This window comes from Mya arenaria, chromosome 9 (genome assembly GCF_026914265.1).
Source record: "Mya arenaria isolate MELC-2E11 chromosome 9, ASM2691426v1".
Taxonomy (NCBI): domain Eukaryota; kingdom Metazoa; phylum Mollusca; class Bivalvia; order Myida; family Myidae; genus Mya; species Mya arenaria.
In genome coordinates this window covers 32,695,730-32,721,162 of record NC_069130.1, presented here as the reverse complement: position 1 = coordinate 32,721,162, position 25,433 = coordinate 32,695,730, and the positions used below count along the sequence as shown (strand labels likewise).

The 25,433-nt window shown below is 35.7% G+C and overlaps 2 protein-coding genes and 1 long non-coding RNA gene across 3 annotated transcripts; 1 reads left to right on the top strand and 2 right to left on the bottom strand.

The window, feature by feature from the left end:
* Positions 1 to 5,599: 5,599 nt before the first annotated feature.
* On the bottom strand, positions 5,600 to 8,193 carry LOC128203054 (uncharacterized). Its single transcript, XR_008255851.1, has 3 exons — positions 8,036 to 8,193; positions 6,842 to 7,004; positions 5,600 to 5,746 (listed from the first exon to the last, which is right to left on the bottom strand). It is a non-coding gene; the product is annotated as an uncharacterized LOC128203054 (long non-coding RNA).
* Positions 8,194 to 12,200: 4,007 nt separating this feature from the next.
* On the top strand, positions 12,201 to 16,426 carry LOC128203499 (dopamine beta-hydroxylase-like). The gene is made up of 8 exons (XM_052904932.1): positions 12,201 to 12,309; positions 12,845 to 12,977; positions 13,123 to 13,227; positions 13,711 to 13,894; positions 14,142 to 14,345; positions 14,914 to 15,039; positions 15,901 to 15,989; positions 16,303 to 16,426. The coding sequence occupies exons 1-8, from the start codon at positions 12,302 to 12,304 to the stop codon at positions 16,414 to 16,416; spliced, it is 963 nt and encodes a 320-aa protein (XP_052760892.1). The 5' UTR covers positions 12,201 to 12,301; the 3' UTR covers positions 16,417 to 16,426.
* Positions 16,427 to 16,428: 2 nt separating this feature from the next.
* Positions 16,429 to 21,363, bottom strand: LOC128203500 (uncharacterized). The gene is made up of 3 exons (XM_052904933.1): positions 20,996 to 21,363; positions 17,644 to 17,748; positions 16,429 to 17,379 (listed from the first exon to the last, which is right to left on the bottom strand). The coding sequence occupies exons 1-3, from the start codon at positions 21,211 to 21,213 to the stop codon at positions 17,247 to 17,249; spliced, it is 456 nt and encodes a 151-aa protein (XP_052760893.1). The 5' UTR covers positions 21,214 to 21,363; the 3' UTR covers positions 16,429 to 17,246.
* Between the last annotated feature and the right edge of the window lie 4,070 nt (positions 21,364 to 25,433).

Here is a 25,433-nt window from a genome sequence, read left to right as displayed (position 1 = left end):
TAATAGCAGGATTTGAATTTCATCGGAAATTTATTAAAGGTTGTCAGACTAATTTAAACATCAAACAACTAATTTAGATAAGTGATTCAATCAGCTTACAAGCGAAATGAACATCACATGGATTCAATTACTTTTGGTTTTACGGCCCTTCCTGACCTGGTCACGTACAGATTGTGATTGATACATGGAGAGGAAGTACTGCCAATTAGAGGGCTTTCCGAATCTTTGATGTCAGTCTGGGTAGGTGTTTGACCTAAAGGCATTTCCTGTATTTCTGGCTCTGCAAATTGACCCTGGCAGGGCTCATTGGTCTTTAATAGATCCCGCCTATTTCGTGTGTACATAGACCCATCTGGGCACTGAACAGTGTATGATCTTTCATTTAACTTGCCAACTACAGTGGCTGGTCTCCAAGTTTTATTTAATTGTTGGATCATTGTATTTTCTCCATATGTTAAGGGCTCTAGTGACCTTGCTTGTCTGTCATAATATTTCTTCCCCTTCTGTTTGCTATCTTGAATACCCTGCCTGACTAAATTAGGAGATATCACCTTAGGCATCAGATTTTCCTTAGATGTTGGGAGGATAGAGCGCAATTGTCTGCCCATGTTTAACTGCGCAGGGGAATACCCTGACTCAAGAGGGGTGGTCCGGTATTCTAATATGCCAATAAAAGGATCACGCCCAGCGTCCTTAGCCTTTGTAACGAGTTTCTTACAAACTGACACATATTTCTCAGCTAGACCGTTTGATTGACTGTGATAGGGACTAATTGTCTGGTGATTGAAATCCCATTCTTTTGCAAAATCAGCGAACTCCTGAGAGATATAACAGGGACCACCATCAGATATAACCTTCTCACTAATTCCCCATCTGGCCATTATGCCTTTCATTCTGTTTATGACCGTGGTGCTTTTCATATTGGGCAATTCCTTGACCTCAAAATACCTGCTATAGTAATCCACTATCAGAAGATAGTTCCTGTTTTCCCAGGTGAATAGATCAGTGCCTATAATTTGCCATGGATAATCAGGAATCTCAAGGGGAATTAATGGCTCTTTTGGGTTTGAGTTTCTGTGTTTTAAACAGGTGTTGCATTTTAACACAAGATTGGTAATATCAGCCGATATTCCTGGCCAAAACATAACATCCCGGGCCCTTCTGAGACATTTCTCAACTCCCATGTGACCTGTGTGAATGAGTTCAAGCATCTGAGACTGCATTGATTTGGGGATGATTATTTTATTTCCTTTCATGACTAACCCATCAATAGAAGTTAACTCATCACGGAAATTCCAGAAGGGCAATATCTGGGACGGACACATTTTTCTAGAGGTTGGCCAACCTTGAAGTATAGTCTGTTTCAACAATACTAAAGTCTCATCTTGACTTGTTTTGTCCTTCAATTCATTCAATTTTCTGTCAGATACAGGTAAATGAGACATAACCATGTGTACCTGCATGTCCATGCCTTGTGACAATTCAGGGAACGTTTCATTTAGAAAGTTCCTGCTCAGTGTGTCTGCAACTGGTACTTGTTTGGATGGATAATGTTTGATGTCAAGATCATATTTCTGTAGCTGTAGTAGCATACGCTGCAATCGTGCAGGAGCTGTGTTTATTGATTTTTTGAAAATAGAAACTAACGGCAAATGATCAGTTTGCACGTTGACTTTGTGACCATAAACAAAATGGTGGAACCGCTTGCAGCCGAACAAAATAGCAAACATTTCCTTCTCAATTTGTGCGTAATTGACCTCAGTTTGTGTGAGTGATTTTGATGCATATGCAAGTGGCTTCCCGTCTTGCATTATTGTTGCTCCGAGACCAAACTTGGAGGCATCAACTTGCAATGTTAATGGCTTGCTTTTGTCATAATAGGATAAAACCTGATTCGGGTCTGTGATGATTTGTTTCATTTTGTCAAATGCATCACTTTGTGCAGTTTCCCAACATAATTCAACTTCTTTAGACAGTAATTGTCTCAGAGGGGCTGTTACATCTGCCAAGTTTGGGGCAAATCTAGACAGATAGTTTACCATACCTAATATGGTTTCAAGTTCTGATTTATTTTTGGGTGGCTTCATTTTCTGTATAGCCTCTGTCTTTGAGGTTGATTTTTTCAAACCATCTGATGTGAGAAGGTGACCAAAGTAGTCTACTTCTGATACCCCGACCTCGAGTTTGGTTTCGTTAAAACGAATTCCTTCATCATGAGACCTCTTTAGGACTGCTCTAAGATTGGAGTCATGTTCCTCTCTAGATGACCCATACACTAGTATGTCATCCACGATGACAGCTACGCCACTTAGACCTTCGAGACAAGCATCAATCTTTTGCACAAAAAGATCACCGCTTGACTTCAGACCAAAGGGAACTCGGACATATCGGTACCTTCCATATAAGGTGTTAAAACATGTAAGGAACGATGACTCTCTCTCAAGTTTCAATGCCCAATAACCACTCCTAGCATCAAGCTTTGTGAAGTACTTTGCGCCTGAAAGCTGAGGCAATATATCATCCAGAGTTCTTAAAGGGTAATGTGGACGTTGAATGGCCTTATTCAAGTCACGCGGATCCAGACATATACGCCAAAAATTTTGCCATTGGCTTTTTCGGCAACGACCATTGAACTAACCCAGTCAGTGGGTTCATTGACCTTTTCGATGACACCTAATGACTCCATGCGGAGTAACTCATCCTTGACCTTTTCTTGTAATGCTATAGGGACCTTTCTTGGGGGATGCACCACAGGCTGGACAGTGGGATCAATGTGAATCTTACATTCACCGGCTAGCAGACCAATGCCATCAAACACTTCCTTGTATTCCTTTAATACCATGTCTTTAGTGAGGGGGTTGACCTGGGAATCTGACATAACTGTGTATGTGAGATTTATGAGTTCAAAGTCAAGGGATGATTGGAGACTTAGCAAAGGACTTGAATGTGTGTCAACTACATGAAAGTAAACATCCTTTGTTTGGCCAGTTCCAGGATGATTACACCTCAAAGTAATGCATCCCTTTACATTTAACGTGCTTCCGTCATAGGCTGAAAGCTTTGAATGTGAGGCTTCTAGAACTGACTTTATGCCTATGTCTCTAAAGGTTTTGTATGGCAATATATTGACTTGGCTACCAGTATCAATCTTGAACTGTACGGACAAATTGGAAGGACCTACCTTGAACTCTGCAAATACCTGCCCATTCCTAACAGTGGACTCCACATTGTCAATCACTAAATCCTTGAAATCATGAGTACAAGAATTGTTATTGTCAATAACTTCATTTACACTTCTACACACTGATGCAAAATGGTTCCATTTTTGACATTTGTGACATTGTTTTCCCTTTGCGGGACACTGGTGTTGTTGTTGGTGTTTCCGCCCACAATTTTGGCAAGTCCGGGTAACGTCTTCTCCCAAAGTGACGCGCTGTTGTCTTCTCTGCTTCCACTGGCCTGAGGAATTGTGACCAGGCTGGCCTGAGGTGTTATGACCAGTAACCCTTCTTGAACGAACCACATTAACGGCTGCTCCTTGCGATGGTGCCTGCATTTCGCGCAGTGGTGCTTGAGCATATTCAAAGCTTTGACATATTTGAATAGCCTTGCTCAAGGTCAAATTTTCTCCCATATTAATGAGTTTTTCTCGGATTTTTTGTGATACTATTCCAAACACAATCCTATCCCTGATCATGTCTTCACTGTCCTTATAATTGCAATCCTTCACCATTACTCTCAATTTGGTCAAGAATTCTTCGAAAGAAAGTTCTCCCTGTGTCATATTGTTGAAACGATATCGTGCAAAAACGGGGTTGATCGTCGGCTGTAGGTGTTTTGTAATCGCTTCACAAATTGCTGACAAATGTTCTCTGTCGGACGCTGACAGTTCTAGTGTTTTGTACAGGTCCCGACCCTTTTCACCCATCCAAAGTTGCAAATAGGTGATGTGTACATCCTCATCCTTCCCTTTAAGTGGACCCTTAAAAATAAGCTCACAGTGCTCTGTGAACTTCTTCCAAGCTTCCGGAAGATTTGAGCTATTCCAATCCATGCACGGTGTTGGAACACCACTTAACTCCATTCTCACAGTGAACAGTTTATTAGATGCTTAATCTATTAATTAACGATCCAATGTTAAAATAATCCACATTTAATACTATATGAGCGATGAGTTCTTTTCTGACACCATGTTATGTTATGAAGAACGACTGCATGTGTTCTAACTATTTATTATTGATACATATGATATTGGTGAGGATGGTACAGCTCTGACTGCTAGAGATAAACTGACCGCCTGTGTTGGCTGGCCGGCCTTATCATACAAGGTGAACTATAAATAGCGGGAGGAATTAATTCATTACCGTATAATGTTACACTTCAAATAAAAGATCTTTAAAATATACAACCAATCAAGCAATTTCAGTACCAAAAAAATATGCAAGCTTTTGTTGAATATTATGAATAAACTCATTGCGAGGTAATCCCAGTAATGTTCTGTACTTTAAATACCAAGATAATTCTCATAAGCTGAATATCAACAGTTTGTTGATTTTAAAGATGCACTCTTACTCCCAAATAAGATTTACCACAATTAATATTCCAAAAAGGATGAAAAAATGTCGAAAACAATGGTTTTTATGTTGGATACCGAGTTTATTTTAAAGAAATGAGCATAAAACACGGTACTTCTACCTCAAGGGACGATAGTATATCTCAGTAATTCTTTTAGCATTCACCAATCATTTAATATTTTTTGCGCATTCTGCTATTAAATACACGGTTACAATATTGTTATCAGTAATTAATATTTTCCATATATGCATTATTTAGTAAGTAGTTAAAGGTTTATCAGTCAAAATTTATGATTGTTATACATGTGTTTGTATTGATTTTGAATAAGAGTGTCACTTGAAAACGAAAGGGACAATAAACGTTCATTGTTCGGTGATTTTCCATTTTTTGTACAAAGATCGATCAATTTCATTACTTATTCACAAAGCCGCGACAATTAACAATCGACCGACACTCATTTAATGAAATTATCGTATTGGCGGTTTATCTTTTTATTTTCGGTCAAATAAGTGCGACCACCAAAATAGTTGGAGTTAATTTTGGCGATCTACAGAAAAGGGTGCGTGCATTTTCGGCCAATGGCCTCGCTGCGCTCCCTCAATTATCGGTAGATGGTTAAAATGAACCCTAATATTAACTTGGCGTTTGCATTTTGGTATGGGCCAATGATAATCGTGTTTCAATATTCTGTTCATAAGTTTTACGTAGATGGACAGCAATATTGACGATCTACAGAAAATAGAGCAGGCGTACCTCGCAAAAATTGAACTGCTTCACTCCGAAGGTCGAATAACCAAAGTTCTATCTGACCAGTTAAGAATAACTGAGAATTTTGTTGTCAGCTCTTCTGGTACAATGCTACACACTTGAATTTAAGTGTATTTCAAAGCTTGCTAAAATAAATCCCTCAATATTGCTTATCATTGGTAGTGAATAATGAAAGGCAGGGAAAGGAAATCTTTGTTAGTGACTAGATTAAGGATAACACTGCCTAACAATACCGATACATGTACAACACAATGGCGGCTGTTTTTTTGTTTTATTTTAGTTTAAATAACAAAACATTTCATTTATAAATAAAAATGATAAATGCGTCATTGACTTCCCCAACGTATTTATGGGAATAACAAATGCGTTAAAGATGGATTGGTGGCTTTGGTTTGAAGAATACCTGAAACAGAGTAATTGATCACTGAATTACGGAAAACATCTCCGACCTCATAGGTTTGTTTTATAGAAAAACAAACTTATCACAGTAGAAATATATATTGAAAACAATGTTTTGTCCCTAGGCATGTAGAGTAAGTAGCCTCAACACTCATGATGCTATAAATAAGCCTTAATATTGATACATCTGCAAAACTCAGTCGATAGTCATCTGTTATATCTGTTTTCGTCATTTTGATACATATAAATGATTTTTACACCAAAAGTTATCTAGTGTATAACAGACGGAAAAATCACCTTTCTTGCAATTTCAAAGTACATGTAGTATGGTTAAATGACAACCAAGAGCTGCCAAAACATAATGAAGTACAAAGCGACATACATGCCATTTAAATAATAATAAAACCGCCCTCTGCATTTTGATTGGACAAGCGCAACGTCATTTTACCATTATATAAACTAATGTCTTTTATTATGGGGGTCATTTTTTTAAAACTGTCTTCATACTCTGAAAATAGTGCAACGCCAGGTTGCCAAAATCATTTGCCTTTACAATATTCATCACAATATGTAAACAAGGATTTGCAAGATATCGTAATAGTTCCAAAGAAGAGGCATATATATTTCTATGCTATACACACTTTCGACCAATTAGTTCATAATATGCTATAAAAAATCCCTTCCTGAAAATTTCAACAAAACACAACTATTTTTAAAGTTTCCGATCCATGTAAAGACGTATTTGATATTGATTTCAGCGATACTAAAGGGTTCACGTGTTAAGCCATACCAGATTTGATCCCTTTTTCTGTTATTCCAAATTTCAGTCAAACCCAATATTTAACATTGATGATGATATCATAATTGATTGTTAGATGTTTATATAGCTAAAATCAAGTTCGCAGTTATAAACGGGTTGGTGATCTACAGCAAGTGATGTATTCGGACAGCTTTAGCTTTAATGATGCACATGTATCCAATATTAATTGTTACTAGTCTATTGTTGAGGCGGACAATGAATGTATGTTCTACAAATAAATCGGAAGGTCAAATGGCCATTATTATTTATGACCGATAATAGTAGAAATGGTAAACGTACCTATGTTAATACCGTCCAAAGGTCCTACAGCATGCCTTCATGTTGAACCTCTCTACTGCAACCTTTCCACACACGTGCGGCCACAGGTACTTAAAGGCGTACTCGTCGTAAAACGGGCGCCGGTGGTGACATTGCCGCGCGCAATGGTATTGGTAACATATTCCTACAAAACACATTAGATTGTCGTTATCATACAATAAGTCGTGGTACAAAAATCGTTTTCTATTCAAATGGTGAGGTCTGGACTTAAACGAGCATTCCCGTTCATTGTCAAATCGGATACAGTTTTTGTACATGACAGAGAAGTTATATGCCTCCAGAAACTGTAATGCCAATAATCTGCATACTAAAAGAATTGCATGAGTTACACCATTAAAAAATACTGAATATTCGAATATCTATGTTACCATTCGTTTGCATCTCTGATAGACACAAACATGAATTGAAAAGCATTGCGTGACGAATATGATCAATTCAAATACTGTTTCCTTTATTGCTTTGCTATGATCGTCAATTACGTTAGTAACTTAATATTACTAATACGTCAGCTAACATGGGTGTTCAAAAGAGCGTGAAAATAACGTATAACAAAACACAATTTATCATAGTCGAATGGAGCATATTCAAGTATATTGATAAAAGTTCTAAACTGAGACAAAACTCATCAATTGTGAGATGACACAAAACACTGAGATCAGTATGTTAACACTGATATCCGTATGTAAACATTGAGATCATTTAGTAAGCATTGAGATCAGTAAACAAACTGTTCAACTAGTTAAATTTGTGTCTCAGATGTCATAACGTTAATTATCGAACATTGATTATTGGCAATTGATGAGTTAAATGGTAAGTCCCTCTCTCATGGCAAGCCTTGCTACTGGACCCAGCATTCACGTTAGCGTTAACAATAGTTTGTACTCGCAATATACATATTAAACGCTGAACGTTTGTTAGTTGTGAGCGTTTCCCAAATGCTAGTATTCTCAGTATAAACAGTTAGCATGTTGAAAGACTCCAATAAGTAGCAATCATAAATAACACAAATCATTTATTCACACAAACAATTGTTGTATTTCTACTAGTTTTACTGGTAAAAAATGCTAATGCTAAAGTTGATAATAGATAATGGTTTCAAAAAATAACTTTAGATATGTGTTTTGAGTATTTGTATTCAATCGAATGCATATTTACCTTCAACAGATGTGATGGATACAGCCAGGAGAGTACAAACGAGAAGTGCGACGAGAAGTTTAGATGCCATTGTCTTACACTTAGTCACTTAGTTCTTAACGTGATGATACTAATGTCCTTGTTTAGACTAGACACCGTTGTCTTTATATAATATTGTAGCGATAATAATTAATAATCTGCGCATGCGCATATGTAAATTTTTCAACGTAAATTACGTAAACGTTATGCTATGTGAGTTCCATTGACGTTTCCTGGTGCGTACTAATAAGTTTATTGTGGTTAACATCTCATTGGTGTATACACTTACGACAATGTCATCTATAAACCACTGATTTACGTTTGTCTATACGTAGATACTGTTTAACGAGCAATGACAGAGCACGGACTACTGATTTGTTTATTAAAATCAAATCGTTAATTGGACGAATCAGTAATAATCAGGTGCTCGTAGAGTAAAATTTTGTCATTTAATCAGACGTAATTCAAAATATCCTTTAATGTATACTTGTATTCTTTGAAGGTACTCAGTCAAAGACACCAGATGATACATTTGCAAGAACAAAAGATAATTACAACGCATTACATATTACTTTCTGAGATATCAGATCGCTTACGACACAAGTATTTGAAACTTCATTTGTTTGTCTACTACGTAAATTCCAGTAAATTTGAAAAAAGCGTCGGTAATTTATCTGTACTAATCACGTGACTTTCACTTGCTAAATATACGTACTATAACCTGGGAAACTCAGCTGAGACAGCGACGAACTGTACTTGACCTATGTGTATGAAAAGATCACCGGTGCATATTGTGGACATAATAAAGACAGACTCTTTTGTAGAGAATAGTTTTCTCCCACCTCAGATAAGTAGATTCAAACATTTGGCCATGCTGGAAATACTTTTCTCCTACCTCAGATAAGTAGATCCAAAAATTTAACCATGCTAGAAATTCTTATCTTGCCCGAGGGCAAAGATAAAACAATTGCCCGTATGAAACTCCTTTTTAATGGTTATCACATTGTAATTAACTCCCTTGTTGAAGACTATTGTGTGTAGCATCATAGAAACCTTGTCTTGTGGCAATATTTAGAATGCTAAATAATTATTTCTCGCTTCAAATGTGACCATAAAAAAGTTTTCACACACCTTTCAAGAAATAATGCTTCACTCTCCTCAGAACTATTTAAAAACCGATTTGACTATTAACATAATCTGAATCACTGCGCGCATACCGATGACAACCACGAATTATAAAATATCGATACGCATTTATTTTTTTCACTACGCACAAAAGAGTTTCAGCGAAAAAATGCAATTTTGCTTTATTTTGTTAAACGGAGGTGGGAGAAAAAACATCTACCATAGCCGCTCGTGTAAGAAAGGTTCATCCGAACCCTCGATAAATCTCGTCTCCGCAAAACACCCTAAGCTCGGATTGGGATGAACCTATCTTACACTCTCGACCATGGAATATACTTATAGTCTACCATGTAAATCCCAGTACATTTAACAAAATCATCGGTATATGTATCTGTACTAATCATGTGACATTCCCATGCTAAATATACACACTAAAAACTGGGAAACCATTTTGTGCTACTTTTAATAGGGTGAACTGAGCTGAGGCAGCGACAAAACATTAATTTACTACTACTACTACTACTACTACTACTACTACTACTACTACTACTACTACTACTACTATTACTACTACTACTAATAATAATAATAATGAACGCTTTATTTACCGAAGTTTACACATTTAGACATATGAGAACATATATTCTAATTTTCAATATGGCCTTCAAAGTAAAGAAACAAAAAAAAGCATTATTCTTGAACATAGGTCACCTGTCAATGTTAAAAATAGAAAGATACATTTACAAATAAAATTATTAAACATTCTGTTAATAAATGCATTCAAACTTAAACATTCACTGACAGACACTCAGACATGACTATAAATTAAACATATACATATGTTAAAGAACATGCAAATAACTTATCATTCAGACAATAAATGAAGCTTATTATTTCCTTTGAACTTTTTAAGGGTTTTCAAGGTACGTATATGTAAAGGAATGTCATTCCATATATTTTTTGGCTATAATTTGTGAATGATGTTTCCATGTATTTAGTACGAGGTGTTATCTGTAAGACAAGATCCTTGTTTGATACTGATCCTAACTGGTATGTTTTATTGTCAGAGAAAGTTACAATATCTGCCAAATATGATGGGCCCTTGTTATTCATAATTTTATATACCAGGACAGCACAGTGGTATTTGCATCGGTCTGAAAAACTCAGCGATTTTAATTCTTGGAATAACTCTGCCGATGGTGTTCGCATCGGTTTATTAAGTATTATTTTGCAACTCCTTTATGTAGTGTATTTACCTTATTCACATACTGACTTGTTCCTTTGGCCAAGACCGTACAACAGAAGTCAAATATGGGCAGGATACATAAACGAAATAACATTTATGTAAAGAATAAAAAGCAGTGACCCTAATATGGACCACTGAGGCACCCCAGATGTGATGGGTAGTATCTCAGATTGTAATTTTCCAACTTTTATCATTTGTGTCCTGTTTTCAAGATATGATTTAAACAATTTTAATCTACAACTTTAATATGTGGAGAAGTATTTCGTGTTCTACAAGATCAAAAGCCTTTCTTAAATCTAAAAATATTGTTCCCACCAATTTACCACTATCGATATCCTTTAATCATACATCTATTAATCTTATTAGGACAGTATTACAAGAGTGGTGTTCCTAAATCCAGACTGCGTTTTATGTATAATATCAGTTTTCTCAAAATATGACTCTACTTGTGTTGCAATATGTCGCTCAAATATTTTTGATATAGTTGGAAGAATTGATATTGGACAGTCATTGCTTGGATCGTCTTTGTTACCAGCTTTAAAATGGTATAAGTCTTGCTTCCTTAAGATTGTTAGGAAATATTCCTTGAGCAATGCTATTATTGATCATAGATGTAATATAAGGTGTAATGTAAAATTATGTATTATCGGCCTGCCTTCATACTTTTAAGTGACACTCTTATTCAAAATCAAAATATACACATGTATAACAAACATAAATTTTGAGAGATAAACCTTTAACTACTTACTAAATAACGCATTTATGGAAAATATTACTTACAGATAACAAGATTGTAACCATGTATTTAATGGCTGAAACGCAATAATATTAAATGATTGGTGAATGCTAGAAGATTTACTATGAATTACTATGGTCTCATAAGGTATGATACCGTGTGTTCTGCAACTTTATTTCAAATAAACTCGGTTTCCCTCATAAGAACCATTTTTTTTACATTTTTTCTACCTGTTTGATATATTTAAACAACTTTATTAATTTTGGGAAATATTATTTGGGAGTAAGAGTGCATCTTTATGGAAATTTCAAATTCGGGCGCATCTTCCGAAATGCCCATTTGAAAATCCCTAATATCAACATGTCGTTCCCTGGTAGCTTAAGGCTTTATTTAATATATTTTTTACAGAAATGAATAGAAATTTGAATCCCACTTGCAAACAAATGACTGTATTTGTCGAACTCTGATTGCCCGTTGAGGTCGGTTTTATCCTGTTTATTCTATATCAATACATATTTATAAAAGTACCTGTTTCCATATGGTTTTCGCACCGTAAATAAACATGTGAATATGTTATGCTAAATAAATGGAATCCCGTTAGGGACATGAAAATCGCAGTGTTTTTTAAACGCCTTACATATTTTGCACTGGGGTAAGAGTTGGTGGTGAAATGCTGCTTGGCATGAGATATTTGTTTCATATATAACTTGTTAACAAACTGATTTGATTATTTTTATACTCTGATATTTATTTGTATGTTTGGTTGCTTATATATATATATACTGGTACAACCTAATTAACTAAGAAATATCGCGTAGTTTCCGCAATTCCATCGGTCGCCGGGTGAGACCGCAATGACCGTTACGGTTAAATAAACATTCATTGTTTGGATCCACACACGAAATTTGTGCACACAATTGTCTCAACTAATAAGTGACGTATTCTGTTGTTATTTGGACTTGATTGCACTGTGAATATCAGGAGAACATGTCTTATCTCATAATTATCTTCTTATACACAAATGAAGGCGGGACTAAAATAACTGATAAGATGGCAGCATATTGAATACAAATGCTTAAACTGTGAATATTAATAAACACATTGTCCTTTGTTGTTTTCTATATAGGATACCATACTTTCAATGAAGAGGTATGTATAACTCTGTTATACGCTTGTTCAATAAGGAATAAGATGTACTCAACTCGCTGATTATTAATATTAAACAGTTGAAACCCGCTCTGTTGATCTCTGATTTCTCGATTTTCTGGTTGTGTCCAACTTATTTCCCGGTCCCGAATATATTTCGTCTGTTTTTTATACAAATAATTTCGCTACCGTCGGCTTTTTCCTAAGACGATTTTTTGGTATAACAAAGTCATATTTCAGTCCCTGCGATCAAATTTCACGCATTTCCTAACATATTTTTTTTTATTTAGAATGTTTCGAATGTTCGCTATGTTGAAGTATTTTCGGAGGTCTCGACGACTTCTACATAACAAGTTTCGACTTAAGTTTATGATATATCGTGAGGCTTGCTCAGTGCAATGTATAAATTCATGAGTATTTGTGTAACAATAGCTAATATATATGCAAATATCACTAAGTTTTTGTTCATTTTAAAATTCTATTAGAACGTCTGAAATTATAAAACATTAACTCAAACAACTACACAATCGTCTTACAGTTTGGTGGCTTTGAGCAGTCTTCTTGTTTCTGTGGTGGCAGTGGAAAGTACCATCACATCTTCGATCGACATACTGTTGGAATACGTGAAAATTCCTGCAGTTGAAACGTACTATGTCTGCCAGCAGTTCCAGGTGATAATGTATATTGTTGAGTCTATATACACGTGAAAACATATATATTAAGTATAAATATAAGCATGTGTTTGTGTGATAATAAAATTCGTTCAGGAAACTTTATTTTGGGTCAAACATCATACTTAAAAACTATATTTTCTAGATTCCAGATGATAGACCACTACACGTGACAAAATTTGAACCAATCATTAACAGTTCTGCCATTCATCACATGCTTTTATTCGGGTGCAGCTTTGACATGGATGAGGTTCGTAGTCATGGAAGGGTTTCATTTTTATCAAAGTCAAAGAGTGGATATACAGGAATCACGCACTTAGTCACTTTAGTCCGTCTGTCCGCCGTGTTAGCTGTTTTTTGGATGCGGCTTTGACATGGATGAGGTGGGTAGTCATTGAAGAAATGGGGTTCAAATGAAATTAATACTTTTTTCATTCCCCGCTGCACAAAGTGAAATGTCGTCACGTCAGTCCGTCCATCCGCAGTTTTGTCCGGTCCATATCTTTCTTATTCATTGTTGGATTTTTAATAACAGACGCGATCAATCACCATAGCATGAGGATGTGTTGCGCACAAGACTCGTGTCAATACCTTCAAGGTCGACTGATCATTTCACTGGTATTGAAAATTAAAATCTAACCTACCTAAATCTGTAAACACTGTTTATCGAGGGACTCCACACCCCTGTGGCGGAATACCCAAATCTGTAAAGTTGTAAACATTGTTTACCAAGGGTCCACACCCCTGTGGCGGAATAGACAACCGATGCAGATCGTGGTTGGTGAAATGGGACATGGGAATGGTTGGGGATATAGAGATGCCTTCCAATGCTGGGGTTCGGATAGGGAAAGGCGCGTTCAAATATATCCTTCTACAGATACATTGGAACAATCCTGACAAGAGAGCCGATCTAACAGGTACAGTTTGTTGTTTTAATCAGACGTTAATGTATGGTCTCGTGATTTTTTTTATCCATGGTTTCGATACTGTCGTTAGTTTGAATTATGAATGACAAAGAGTACCCGAGTACTCGATGGATCTTCCAAATACACGAGTCCTAATTTACTACTCGAGTATTAAATGTTTACATATCCGAAGTACTATTATATTAAGCCGACATCGTGATAGTTATGGTAAATGATACGTATTGTAATTATCTTGAAGATCAATCGGGAATGCGTTTGCATGTGACCTCATCGCTCCGCCCATACGACATTGGAAATGTCCAGATTGGTCAAAACGAGATACATATTCCCGGTCTCCGCCAATCCAATCCAGTGTCAGGAGGGTGTTCCGGACGGTGTACGGGTCTAATGCTTCCTCGACCAATACATCTTACTGATATCTACCTTCACATGCACAGTTTAGGTATGGAACTAATTACAATTTAAATGAAACTACAGGACAAAACTCATCAGCCCCATTATACATGTATATGGACTTGTTTAAAGGGATATCGATCAAAGCCCACCAGACCCTCAACGAGAGACACGCGACGTGATTAGACAACAATGATAACGCAAATATTCGAACATCGCTACTAATGTCTGTTGTGGCTACCGTCATTGGTACCATGTATGGGGAAACAGTTATAGCCACATTATCCTCACCAAACGTTGTTTGGTGTTATAGTAGGATAGTTGTATTAGACAACTGCAGACTCGATATGTAAAGGATAGCTTTAACATACGGATGCAAAGATGAACTAAGAAGTAAAAAATAAAACGCAATAATACTCGGCCAATTGAATACTATTGGTTTATTATTCGGTAAGAAATAAGCCAAACATGTTATTGATAACTCAAAATATATCCCAAAATTAATTCTCACCAATCGAATTGTTTTATTATTCAAACATGCAAAATAAAAACGTGTTAATAACTTGCTTAGTTGTAAACTGTTGTTTATTCTTTGTAAAACCAATTATTTTTACCAGGATATAGAGCTGCCTTGGACATACAGCGGGAGAGAGAGGTGTGGGAGAGAGTTGCACTGGAAGATAACTATGACTATCGGCGGCCAATGTGGCATCACTTGAACGACACTGCAATTGTCAACCCTGGTAATTGTCAGTGGTAGTTGTCAGCCCTCGTGATTATCTCTCTATGGGACTCGTTAATGTTTGTTAAATAGATAACCAATTTGGAACCATTTTGGTTACATCACCAGGCTTTCAAGAGGCCACTTTTTACTACCGTTCCCTTCCTTTTTTGTTAGCCTCTGCTTTTCCCTATTTTTTTCTTGAAAATTTATCTAAATCTTGATTTTAATAAGAAACCATTTCTAGAATTGTTGTAAGGTTTGTTTGATGCAGTTGGTCTCTTGTGCTGCAAGAGGTTCTATGATGATAATGCCATCGGAGTGGTGCATGATCATTAGTCAGAGACACCCATTTAAGGTTCATCTGCACATCATGTGGCTGAATCCCTCTTGTGGCACTGGTTTCATAGCAATGATAACTACGTGTACATCACAATTGATGAATAGGTTAAGCAGTCATTTATTTGCATCCAAACGCCTAAGTATAAAGAGCTCTACTATCTCTCCTTTTTGCCCTTAATGTCCCTATTTTACCCTACTGTTATCAAAGGAAAATCTCCTACTTTTATCCCTTTTTTCGATATTGGTCACTTGAAAGCCCGCATCACAATTATTAATCCTGCATGGTACACGGATTAACATATATCGATGTAAATGCGAATGCTTAGTTCGGAATCGGCATCATTTAAACACTTAAGCTACTATTAACATCAGGTAATTTAAGATATTAACTTTTGTTATCTGGTATCTGGAAATGCAGTTTATGATACAAATTGAGATCCCCTGACTTTCAACTTCATAGAGAGAATACTCCATATACTGAATTATATTGAATCACTGACCTGAATCACTTATATGTTCAAACATCTTGGTAATTCCAAAGGTGACAGTGTACGGCTGACTTGCTGGTATAACAGTGTGGATGGTAACAGGGAACGGGCCAATATGACAACCTTTGGACAGGGGTCGACGGTAAGACATGTAGAATTATATTCTTAAAATGCATCGTTAGATACGAACTATAACATTTACAGATAGAGTTTACAGTAAAGAAATATAAAACATTTTGTAATAGTTTCAATGTACAGTTTCAATATTAAATGGACAATTTTAGTCCATAGTGAAATAATGACTTAAACATCTACGAGTAGTGTTTGTCATTAATAAAGTAGTAATTACATCAGCACACAAACCATATAACATCCATGTTAAGTGGACAAAAAATCTCAAATTCACGTGTTCTAAGATGACTAGTCATTGCCCGGATTACATTTCTATTGTCCAGGCTGAGATGTGTTACGCTTTTGTAAGGTATTATCCCCAAGTGCTCGGATTTGACCAATGCTTGCAGAACGGGACTCTCAATATCAATTGTATGTTTAAGAATAAACCAGAATAACAAGTGTTTACATTGCTCTGTTTTTTGTTTAATTACAGTATTTTTATCAATACAAAACAAACATTGTGTCGGAACACAAAATCATGGTCGACACCTATGTATAATTTAATAAAACAGAACAAATATTAACAGCACAGATTTGTACATGTATTATGATTTACACAAAATGAATTGGTTAATAAGAAATCATTATAAATACTAGTGTGTGTATGTAATAAAGGTGTAAATATGAACTTGATATGTTCGAAAAATAAGCATATATAACCCGGTATCTTAAAGTATTTATTGTTGTATAAACATGTGTAAGATTATAACAAATTAACAAATTAACGTTCTAGTACGAGAAAGACGTTACTATTGTTGTTAGAACTTGTGTCCAACCCATTTGCTTTCTGTATACTCTATATCATTGTTGTAAATACCAATCATGTTGAAAGAAAACAGGCAATAAAATATGTTTAAATCAACATTCTAGTATTGGAAATTGGAAATCGTTTGAAAGCAAAGAATGAACTGTTCTGATAGATTTGTAGAGCTAAATCAACTCACACCAGCTAACAGTTTCATAGTTTGTGGTATTTAAACACGTGGGGTGGGGCGTACTTAATAATTATGGTGTATTTGTTCCGGCTAGTAACTATATTACATCAGCATATACACATAATATGGTACTCATCCTCAATATCAACTTGGTTACAGCAAATACAGTACGGTTCATGCCGTTGAATATTATTGTTTGCATGTCGTCGTCTAACATATAGAGCAACGATGCAGCAATGCGTGATATAATACGGATATGAAGTGAAAGTGGACAGGGACCAACGTTTATCTTATTTCTTACTTTGACATGAGCAGTATGTTGGAATTTCAAACGGTTCAAATTGCAAGGCACACTTGATGTAGTTGAAGGAGTACAAATAATGTATCGTGGTCACCAACTGGCATACTTCACAGTTCTTTAGCCTGAAATGTTAAGTTTGTAAAGTGTACTTGTACAATTTTACACTTCTACAACCCCATACATTGTACATGGAGCTGTTCAAACTAATTTCATTTCGCTGCTGTCGTCGGATACAAACGGCTGACGTTGTCCGTTACTCAGATGAATACAAAGTAACGGTTTGTGTCGGCCATGGGTATCCGACGATGTTTCGCTGAAAAACAGTCATACATCGTGGCATTGCAATTGTGTTTGATGGAAATGTTATGCATTATAAGTAAACTTACCCACATGTCGCTCTTGCGTAAAGCTGGATAATAAAACACGGGTCTCCGTTGGCGCTAGTCATGTTGCGAAGTTCAATATTGGAATACGGAATAACTGCTGAAATCCTGTAAATACATAAAAGTTAAATGCAATATTATTCGCAGTGATCTCCCTAGATCAGTGTTCAACGACATCCCTTGTTCAGCGTTCTACTATACAGTACACACGTATATTTTACTTCCATTTCCATGCGGTATCTTGATTTGGTTATTTCGTCAAACAGCTTGGCGTCTTTATATATACATACGTCTGTACTCGTATATACCAGAAGGATTAAAACCTTTTCGCAAGAGTGGAGTCGTCAGTTGTTTCAATTCAATTTCAAAAACAACATTTATTTTTGAATAAAATCAATCCTGACAGTCCTGAGTTTCCACCACCGACGATAAATAAAACTACTTTCAAAATTCCTTGCCATTTGACTGACCCTTGATTATGCCTTTAAAAAGTTGGTGGCAACAAAAGACTAACACAATCGTTCAACTTACGTTCCGCAACATTCATCCCCGTTATCCTAAAGGTCATTTTTGTCAACAGCCGAACGGTATTCCGACAGTTTTGGAAACAGGCCACAAAGCTCAATGTTTAACTCAGCAAAGCTTGAAAATATAATGAGGTAACTACAAGTTATTCAATATTTAGATAGATAACATAAAAAAGGGAATAGACACCAGATGGTCCCAGCGTTGGCAAACACAGTATTCCCCAAATAAAGCCTATACTTTTTCATGCGAGCTGGTATGAGACCGACTGCAAATAATTCTACATGATTAAAATGTTAAACGTAACCATCTATGTCGCTGTCTCTCAATTGTTGAGTTTGCCCATTTTAAAAACCACACAACGGTTACGAATATATAAAGCCCGGAATTCACATAACATGCCGGTACAAATAAAAGGTGAATTTCATACTATTGAAATCCATGTACTAGATCATTGACTATTGTTTCGGAAGTAACGCGTGTATATTTTTGGTATATTTTTATACCGGAGGTTTAGTTTGGGAAAACCAAAATATCTATAATTCCGGGCTTAAACTATTGCAACAATATTATCAACCATAATTTCCTTCGGACATATGCATACCCAACATGTTATCATTGAAATATAATCTTTTTCGTCATTTACTGATATGCCTAAGGATTTTGGATATGTGATTGCATTAAACCACATTTTGAACGTTGGCCAATCATGATGTACAAACTAATACTAATAAAGAAGCATCTATATTTACTCATACCTTTTTTTGAATGTTATTTTAAGATGTGTATGAAATATATCAAATATAAACAATACTTTGAAATAGTACTGTTTTCTAAACCGTACGTGAATATTTACCCGCATTGTAAAATGTAAACTGAATCCATCGTGCACCATATACTTTTCTTTTGCATCAATAATGATAGTATTCGACACTTACTTTGGCGTTAACTGCATTCTTTGTTATGAAATGATATGTTTACTAGCTTTTGTAAGCTAAGATTTCGAAAGCAAATTGTCGCGATGTATTCCGGTTTTACATACTTAAATCTTACCGACGAATTACGGGTATCTCTGTATAAGGTCATTACAAGATATTCGCATTTACTTGTTAAACCGTTTGTGTTCCTAAAACAGACTTAGGACATTACATTCACGCAGCGTTCAACTGTGTCAATATTACGCCTGAAAGTCAGAATTCTTACTCATCAATATAATTTATTATAAATTATTGTAAAATACGTAGCCAAGCATTTGTCTAATTTCTTTCGCTTTCGTCTCAATTACACAACATGAAATTGGCAATAAACATTTTTTGCCAATGAAATCAGATAACGATGACTTAATAATTTATCACAGATCATATTATTATTTCCATATCACTGTCTAATCGTTTTCGCTTTCGGCTCAATTAGGCATTAGGCTATTGGCATTAAAAACAATTATAGTTTTATAAAATCATAATGTGCACTGAGTTATTCCATGTATAGTATAAATTGCAACACGAATTAACTATCGCAATTATTTTCCTTTAATCTATATTGTATTGTTAAATCATAAGTACTTATAGACATTGAAATTCTATTTCCATTGTCTTATATATTACATGCAATTAAGTCCAACAACTATGTTCCATGTATATATGTATATATACTCGATCTCACTTATAATTATGTTTATGTAGTATATGTATACAATGCCATGTTCAATCTCTTCTTCAAAAGGAGGAAATAAAGAATTATCCATCTATCATTACTGAACAATATCCACAATGAGTAGTTTGTTCCCTAGTTGTTGCAAAGCTTCGTAATGAGAAATGTATTTTCCGACGTTTGAATGTAATGAATTAGGCGGGAAATAATTTTGTCTGTATGATAATTCCATTGGTCATTACGAACTTGTTATGATATTTACCTAATTTAGTGGTCAGTCCATCGATATTGCTTTATATTGGTAATTCAGCGTTGCAACTTGGAATATCGTTATAAACACTATGGAAATTACTTTTTGACAGACAAAATCAGATGTAGTGATGTTTCAATGGTTTATAATGCAAATACATGTAGCATGATTGAGGATATCGATTTTGGATAAGAATGTATTGTCGAATGTTTGTGTTGCATGTGTATGTATTTGTAACAGCATTGTCCAAGCGCTATACATCTTACAAATTTCTTTTAAACATTGAAATATTCAATAGTTTCGTCTTGTGTAGTCAATGAATTGGGAATGTTAGAGGAAACAGTGAGTTTGTAAAATAGATACAGCCAAAAATGAAATTGATCGAAACTGAACATTTTTCTCTCAAATCAATCATTTCCATCGTTCCTTCAATATATTCACTATAATGCACCAGTCAATTCTAACCACGCCCCTCCCCCCGGTCCGGGGAATAGCGGGGACTTTGTCTTTCGGTCCAGCCAATTCCAGGTAAATCCCCAGCCTGCGGGGACAAACCGCGGGTAAAATCCTCGCCAAATGCATCCACATCACCGGGACATCTTATGTTAGGCCCAATTCCCCGCTATTCTCGGCGTAAAAACATAACCACCGCATTCACACGGCACTGCGCGGCCACAATGAAGGTAAATACACGAACCATTTACCCCGCTATCCCCAGTATCATTAATTACAACCTATTACAAACCCCATCAAAGGTTTAGAACAAATGATTTGATGTCCGTTTGAAAATTGTATGAAAACTCTGCCAAGAATTAGGCACTATTCTGTAAGCAGTAAAATCGTTTACGTGGTCTTAACCCAGGATTCGAGTAGAAAGGGGATTTTCGGTACGCAAGGGGGGGGGGGGGGGTACACACTTGTGGTATTTACCTGGCACTGTAACATTCCGCTTTAGGCTTCTTAGAATCCAAGGTTTTACATATTTCAAACCCCTGTTCTGTAACAAACACCTCAGTTGACGGCCGTTCATAATCCCTACGCACATGTTTCTGGTATTGGAAAAGGGAGCTGCCACACCCATTTAAACCTCCAGTAGTCACGTGGATTACAAAACACGTTAAAATTATCGTTATCACATCGATCACCATTGCTTGTTTTTAATGAAAACAAACTAAACCAAAACGTTCGTTAAAATAAATTTACAAAAAGGATCCTTAAATATTAAGTTAGCTGCGTAGAAAACACTCAATCATGTCAACTTGTATCGATGACATGACGTTAATGATTTAATATATCGATGATTGTATCCTTCCAGCGAAATTTAACCATACGCATGTTTAGAGCTATTGAGAGCGATTGGTACATGGGGTACCCATGTATCGAGAAGTTGACTGAATACATCAATATGTTTGAGCTCCTGAATATGTATGGTAGGGATCGATTTTCCACCAGTTCACTCAGTATGCTTTATATATATATAAATATAACATTCAAATTTCACTTATTTCTTTTGCTAAAGTGAATTTGATGTTAGTTTCGGTAATTCTTAAGACATAGTGTATTCCGTATCTTGATATATATGACGGTATTTTAAATTTTATTCTGTTTAACGTAAAATTTTTGCGCATGTTTTATTTTTTCGATTAAGAAAAGTGATAAGAGTTCCCTTAAAATTTGTCTATGTCATCTTAATTCAACATAAAACGTTAAATATGTGTCAATTTATTTAAACACTTAGTAGCAAAATATATGGTTCTTGACCATTTGAGTAATTTTGAATCAACTTGACCTCAAGATGCTGGTACCTGGTGTTAAACCTAATGTCACCTTCGTCCCCCAGAACCCGGTATTCGGGCGTCACATCTTCTCTTTCTAGAAGTATTAACCCTAAAGTTGGAATGATCCCCTATTTCGTTTAATTATCAACGTGTATTTACATGTATTAGATAACCACTATTGTTAGCTTTATCACTATATCTAAGGTAGGTAGATAATTTTAAAATATAAATATTTCATTTGAACTTTAATTTTGCAATTAACAATTTAGCTGTCTTTTCGTACACTTAAAGTATAATAATATAGCCAGCGTATTTAGTTAAGTAATTTGCTTTTGGCCTTTTCTTTATGCCTGCTAAGTCAGGGAGCAGTTATTAAACAGTTTTACCCCCCCCCCCCCCCCCGTTAATTACAAGGGCCAATTTTAGCGCACAAAACGAATGATTTCTGAATTAAAATTTGAAGCTCTTATTGCGATATGCTGACTGCTATTTCAAATACATAAATCAACATGTCCGCATACAAATGAAATTACCATGAGTTTTGTAGTAAAGAAAAAAAATACTAGGAGAATAAAATGTGTATCATATATATTTTAGAAAACAATTTCAAATAAAGAAAGACGAATTACAAGCTAGCAAATGCCAAATCAAATGATATTTCGTATGTTTACATATTCACGAAGCCTTATTACATCTGAAGAATAAATTAAATATTAAATGTTCCCACTTCATAAAGAGTTCAAAGTACGTCAGCAAGTACAAAAAAATCATAACAGCATATTAATTAATCACTCACCTGGCAAATCGGAAAATGCAATTATGAAATACATACATGCACAAATGAAACGAATTGCATTTTAAAATGTCATAAAGCATAATAAGTGAACTGGCGCATAAAACTTTCCATAGATATCAAACAAACGTTTATGTCTTCAATATAAACCAAAATAGTGCCATACACTAGCGCATCCAGGTGGGGCGCATCCCCTAAAATCATCCAAGTTTAAATTATAGTTCAATACAGGAGAATAAAGTAATGTAATACACCCAAAATGCCCCTTTCTGGACTAGAAATTTCTTTGGGGAGTATCCCTAACCCCTTGCCAACACTTCCAACAAAAAAAAACTGTTCTAAAGGAGGGGCGCAAGTCAAAAGGCTATGCCCTTAAGTTACGCCCCCACTAACGGCGAATCCTGGATCCGCCCCTGCCTTGTCCCGAGGTCTTTCTTCGTTCTCGTCTAGATATAATTCACATATCGGAACAGTATCACACACATGGGCGTTAGCGTTTAATAACTAACCTTGATTAATTACAAGGCTATTCATAAACGTTTTCATAAACCAGAGCGATGATGCTTGAATACCTATGTCGGGCCTGTGTTATATTAATCATTATAAACCACTGATGAATGAGAATGTTCGTTTAAACCGCAAGCTATTTATTGATCGGTGACCTTGACAACAATGTACGACAGTTACGTTACCCTACAGTCCCCGTGATTCAAATTATATACTCGCGCTAAAACGATCGTGTATATTTTTTGATTCAGTAACTATGACAAGTTTTACATTTAAACCTTTAAACGGAACTGTTTCTATATTGTTTTATAGTTGTTGCGTTGTTGGTTTAGTTCTTACAACAACCTGCGGAATGGGTTAGATTCATAAGATCTCAAATGGAGTTACATGTTTATTCATTCATACCCAAGCATCAAGTGAAATACAATACTACAGGCATAGCTATATATGAAACATAGTATTCAGTATGAATAACTTCAATAGAGAAATATGCAGTAGTATATAAAGAATTGTGTCCCTTAGATACATTAAGATTAAGAATGCAACAATAGTGACACTGTAAAAGTTAAGATTTGATGTATTTACATTTGTTTAATAGTCATAATTTTGAAATCACGTAAAATCTTAATTTTGACTAAAATACATACTTTTCTGTAAAAGTGCAATAACAGTTGCCTTTGTCATCAGTATTGGATCAGCCGTGAACACACGGTAAACAGAAGAGTACACTTAAAAAACAAACAGCCAAAATCGTTTACCACGGAACGATTGTTCGATTGGTTTTAAGATAAAGTCAAATATTCATAATTAATTTCAATAATTACGGCCGTCATTGCGACAACTTTTTGTTAGGGGATAGCTAAAGCCATTATTGAAAGGGATCGCCTGATGTTCATGAGCAACCAGCATAAGTTTACGGTTATTTTGTCAACAACTGACCTCAAACAGTTAAGGTGCTGCTCATGGCCAACATTGAAACAAATTTCTAGCTGAAGATTATCATGACCTTTGACCCGATGTGTAACTGTGACCTTGATCTTTGACCCGATGACCCTAAAATCAATAGGGGTCATCTACTGGTCAGGCGCAACTTTCCAAGTCAAGTTTGAGGGCCATGGGTGTGGGCATTGTCAAGTTATCACTCGGGCAACCTTTTTACACTCAATGTTATTTTGACCTTGACCGTTGAGTCGTTGACCCGATGACTTCTTAAATCAATAGGGGACATTTCATGGTCGGAACCAGCTTCCATGTCAAGTTTGAAATCCAAAGGCCAAGGCATTGTTGAGTTATCACTCGGACAAGCCTTGACAACCTTTTCCCGTTTAAACTTACTGTGACCTTCACCTTTCACCCAATGACCCCCTAAAATCAATCGGGTTCATCTACTGGTCAGGCCAACCTTCATGTCAAGTTTGAGGACAATAGGTCCCGGAATTGTTGAGTTATCACTAGGACAAGCTTTGTTCTACTGACAGACGGACCGGCTGACATGTGCAAAGCAATAATACCCTCTTCATTGAAGTGGGGCATAAAAAAAACCTGCAGCACAAAACATTCCGCCATTGCCATCTCCACATGATGTATGCGAAAGTTTGATACAAAAAAAGAGTATAAGGAGTTTGACAGATATGACAGAATTTATACTGTACTATATATTTGACACAAACGTAATAGTTGACTTTTTTCGACCAATGGCAAAGCAGTATTTTTCAAAATATTTGAATTGTCATGTTCATAATGATGGACGGTTTATATGCAGTATTTGTTGAATCGTCATCATATTGGTCGTTTATATCAAAACTGTATGTTTGAACAGTTCATCTAATTATTTTATTGATGTAACTAGTATCATACCACCACTTGTAACATGTCACGCTGGCAAATGTCAATTCAGTAAGAAGTTCATAAGTAATATTCGCGAGAGGATACTTTGGCCTCTTCTAATAAACCAGTGATGTGTATGGAATATATTTATTATACAAATACCTACATTCATACTGTTCGTCTGCTCTTTCTTCCCATACTCCTTTATTTTAGGGGTAGACGCGAAAGGTAAATAACAGAACTTAAATTAACCATTATATACGTTACTTTATCACTGACTAGAGAGAGGTTTACAAAATAACTTTTTGTAATTGTATGCATGAATAGGATAACGAACAGCTTTTGTAAAAACTTGTACCAATATTTGTTCATTTTAACCTATATGCTTTTATTTCCAGATCACATGTTCATTGTAATTTTGTGATATGTTATGTATGTTTGTTAATTATTTCGGAAAAAAAGC

What these genes read in the sequence shown, in the direction of transcription:
- LOC128203499 (XM_052904932.1), top strand. An exon ending in CCTTCACATGCACAGTTTAG is followed by an intron (nt 14,346 to 14,913) that starts GTATGGAACTAA and finishes TATTTTTACCAG; the next exon opens with GATATAGAGCTGCCTTGGAC. An exon ending in CACTGCAATTGTCAACCCTG is followed by an intron (nt 15,040 to 15,900) that starts GTAATTGTCAGT and finishes GTAATTCCAAAG; the next exon opens with GTGACAGTGTACGGCTGACT.
- LOC128203500 (XM_052904933.1), bottom strand. Translation starts at nt 21,213, where the DNA reads ATGGTGATCGATGTGATAACGATAATTTTAACGTGTTTTGTAATCCAC. An exon ending in GCGGAATGTTACAGTGCCAG is followed by an intron (nt 17,749 to 20,995) that starts GTAAATACCACA and finishes ATGTATTTACAG; the next exon opens with GATTTCAGCAGTTATTCCGT. An exon ending in TACGCAAGAGCGACATGTGG is followed by an intron (nt 17,380 to 17,643) that starts GTAAGTTTACTT and finishes TTAACATTTCAG; the next exon opens with GCTAAAGAACTGTGAAGTAT.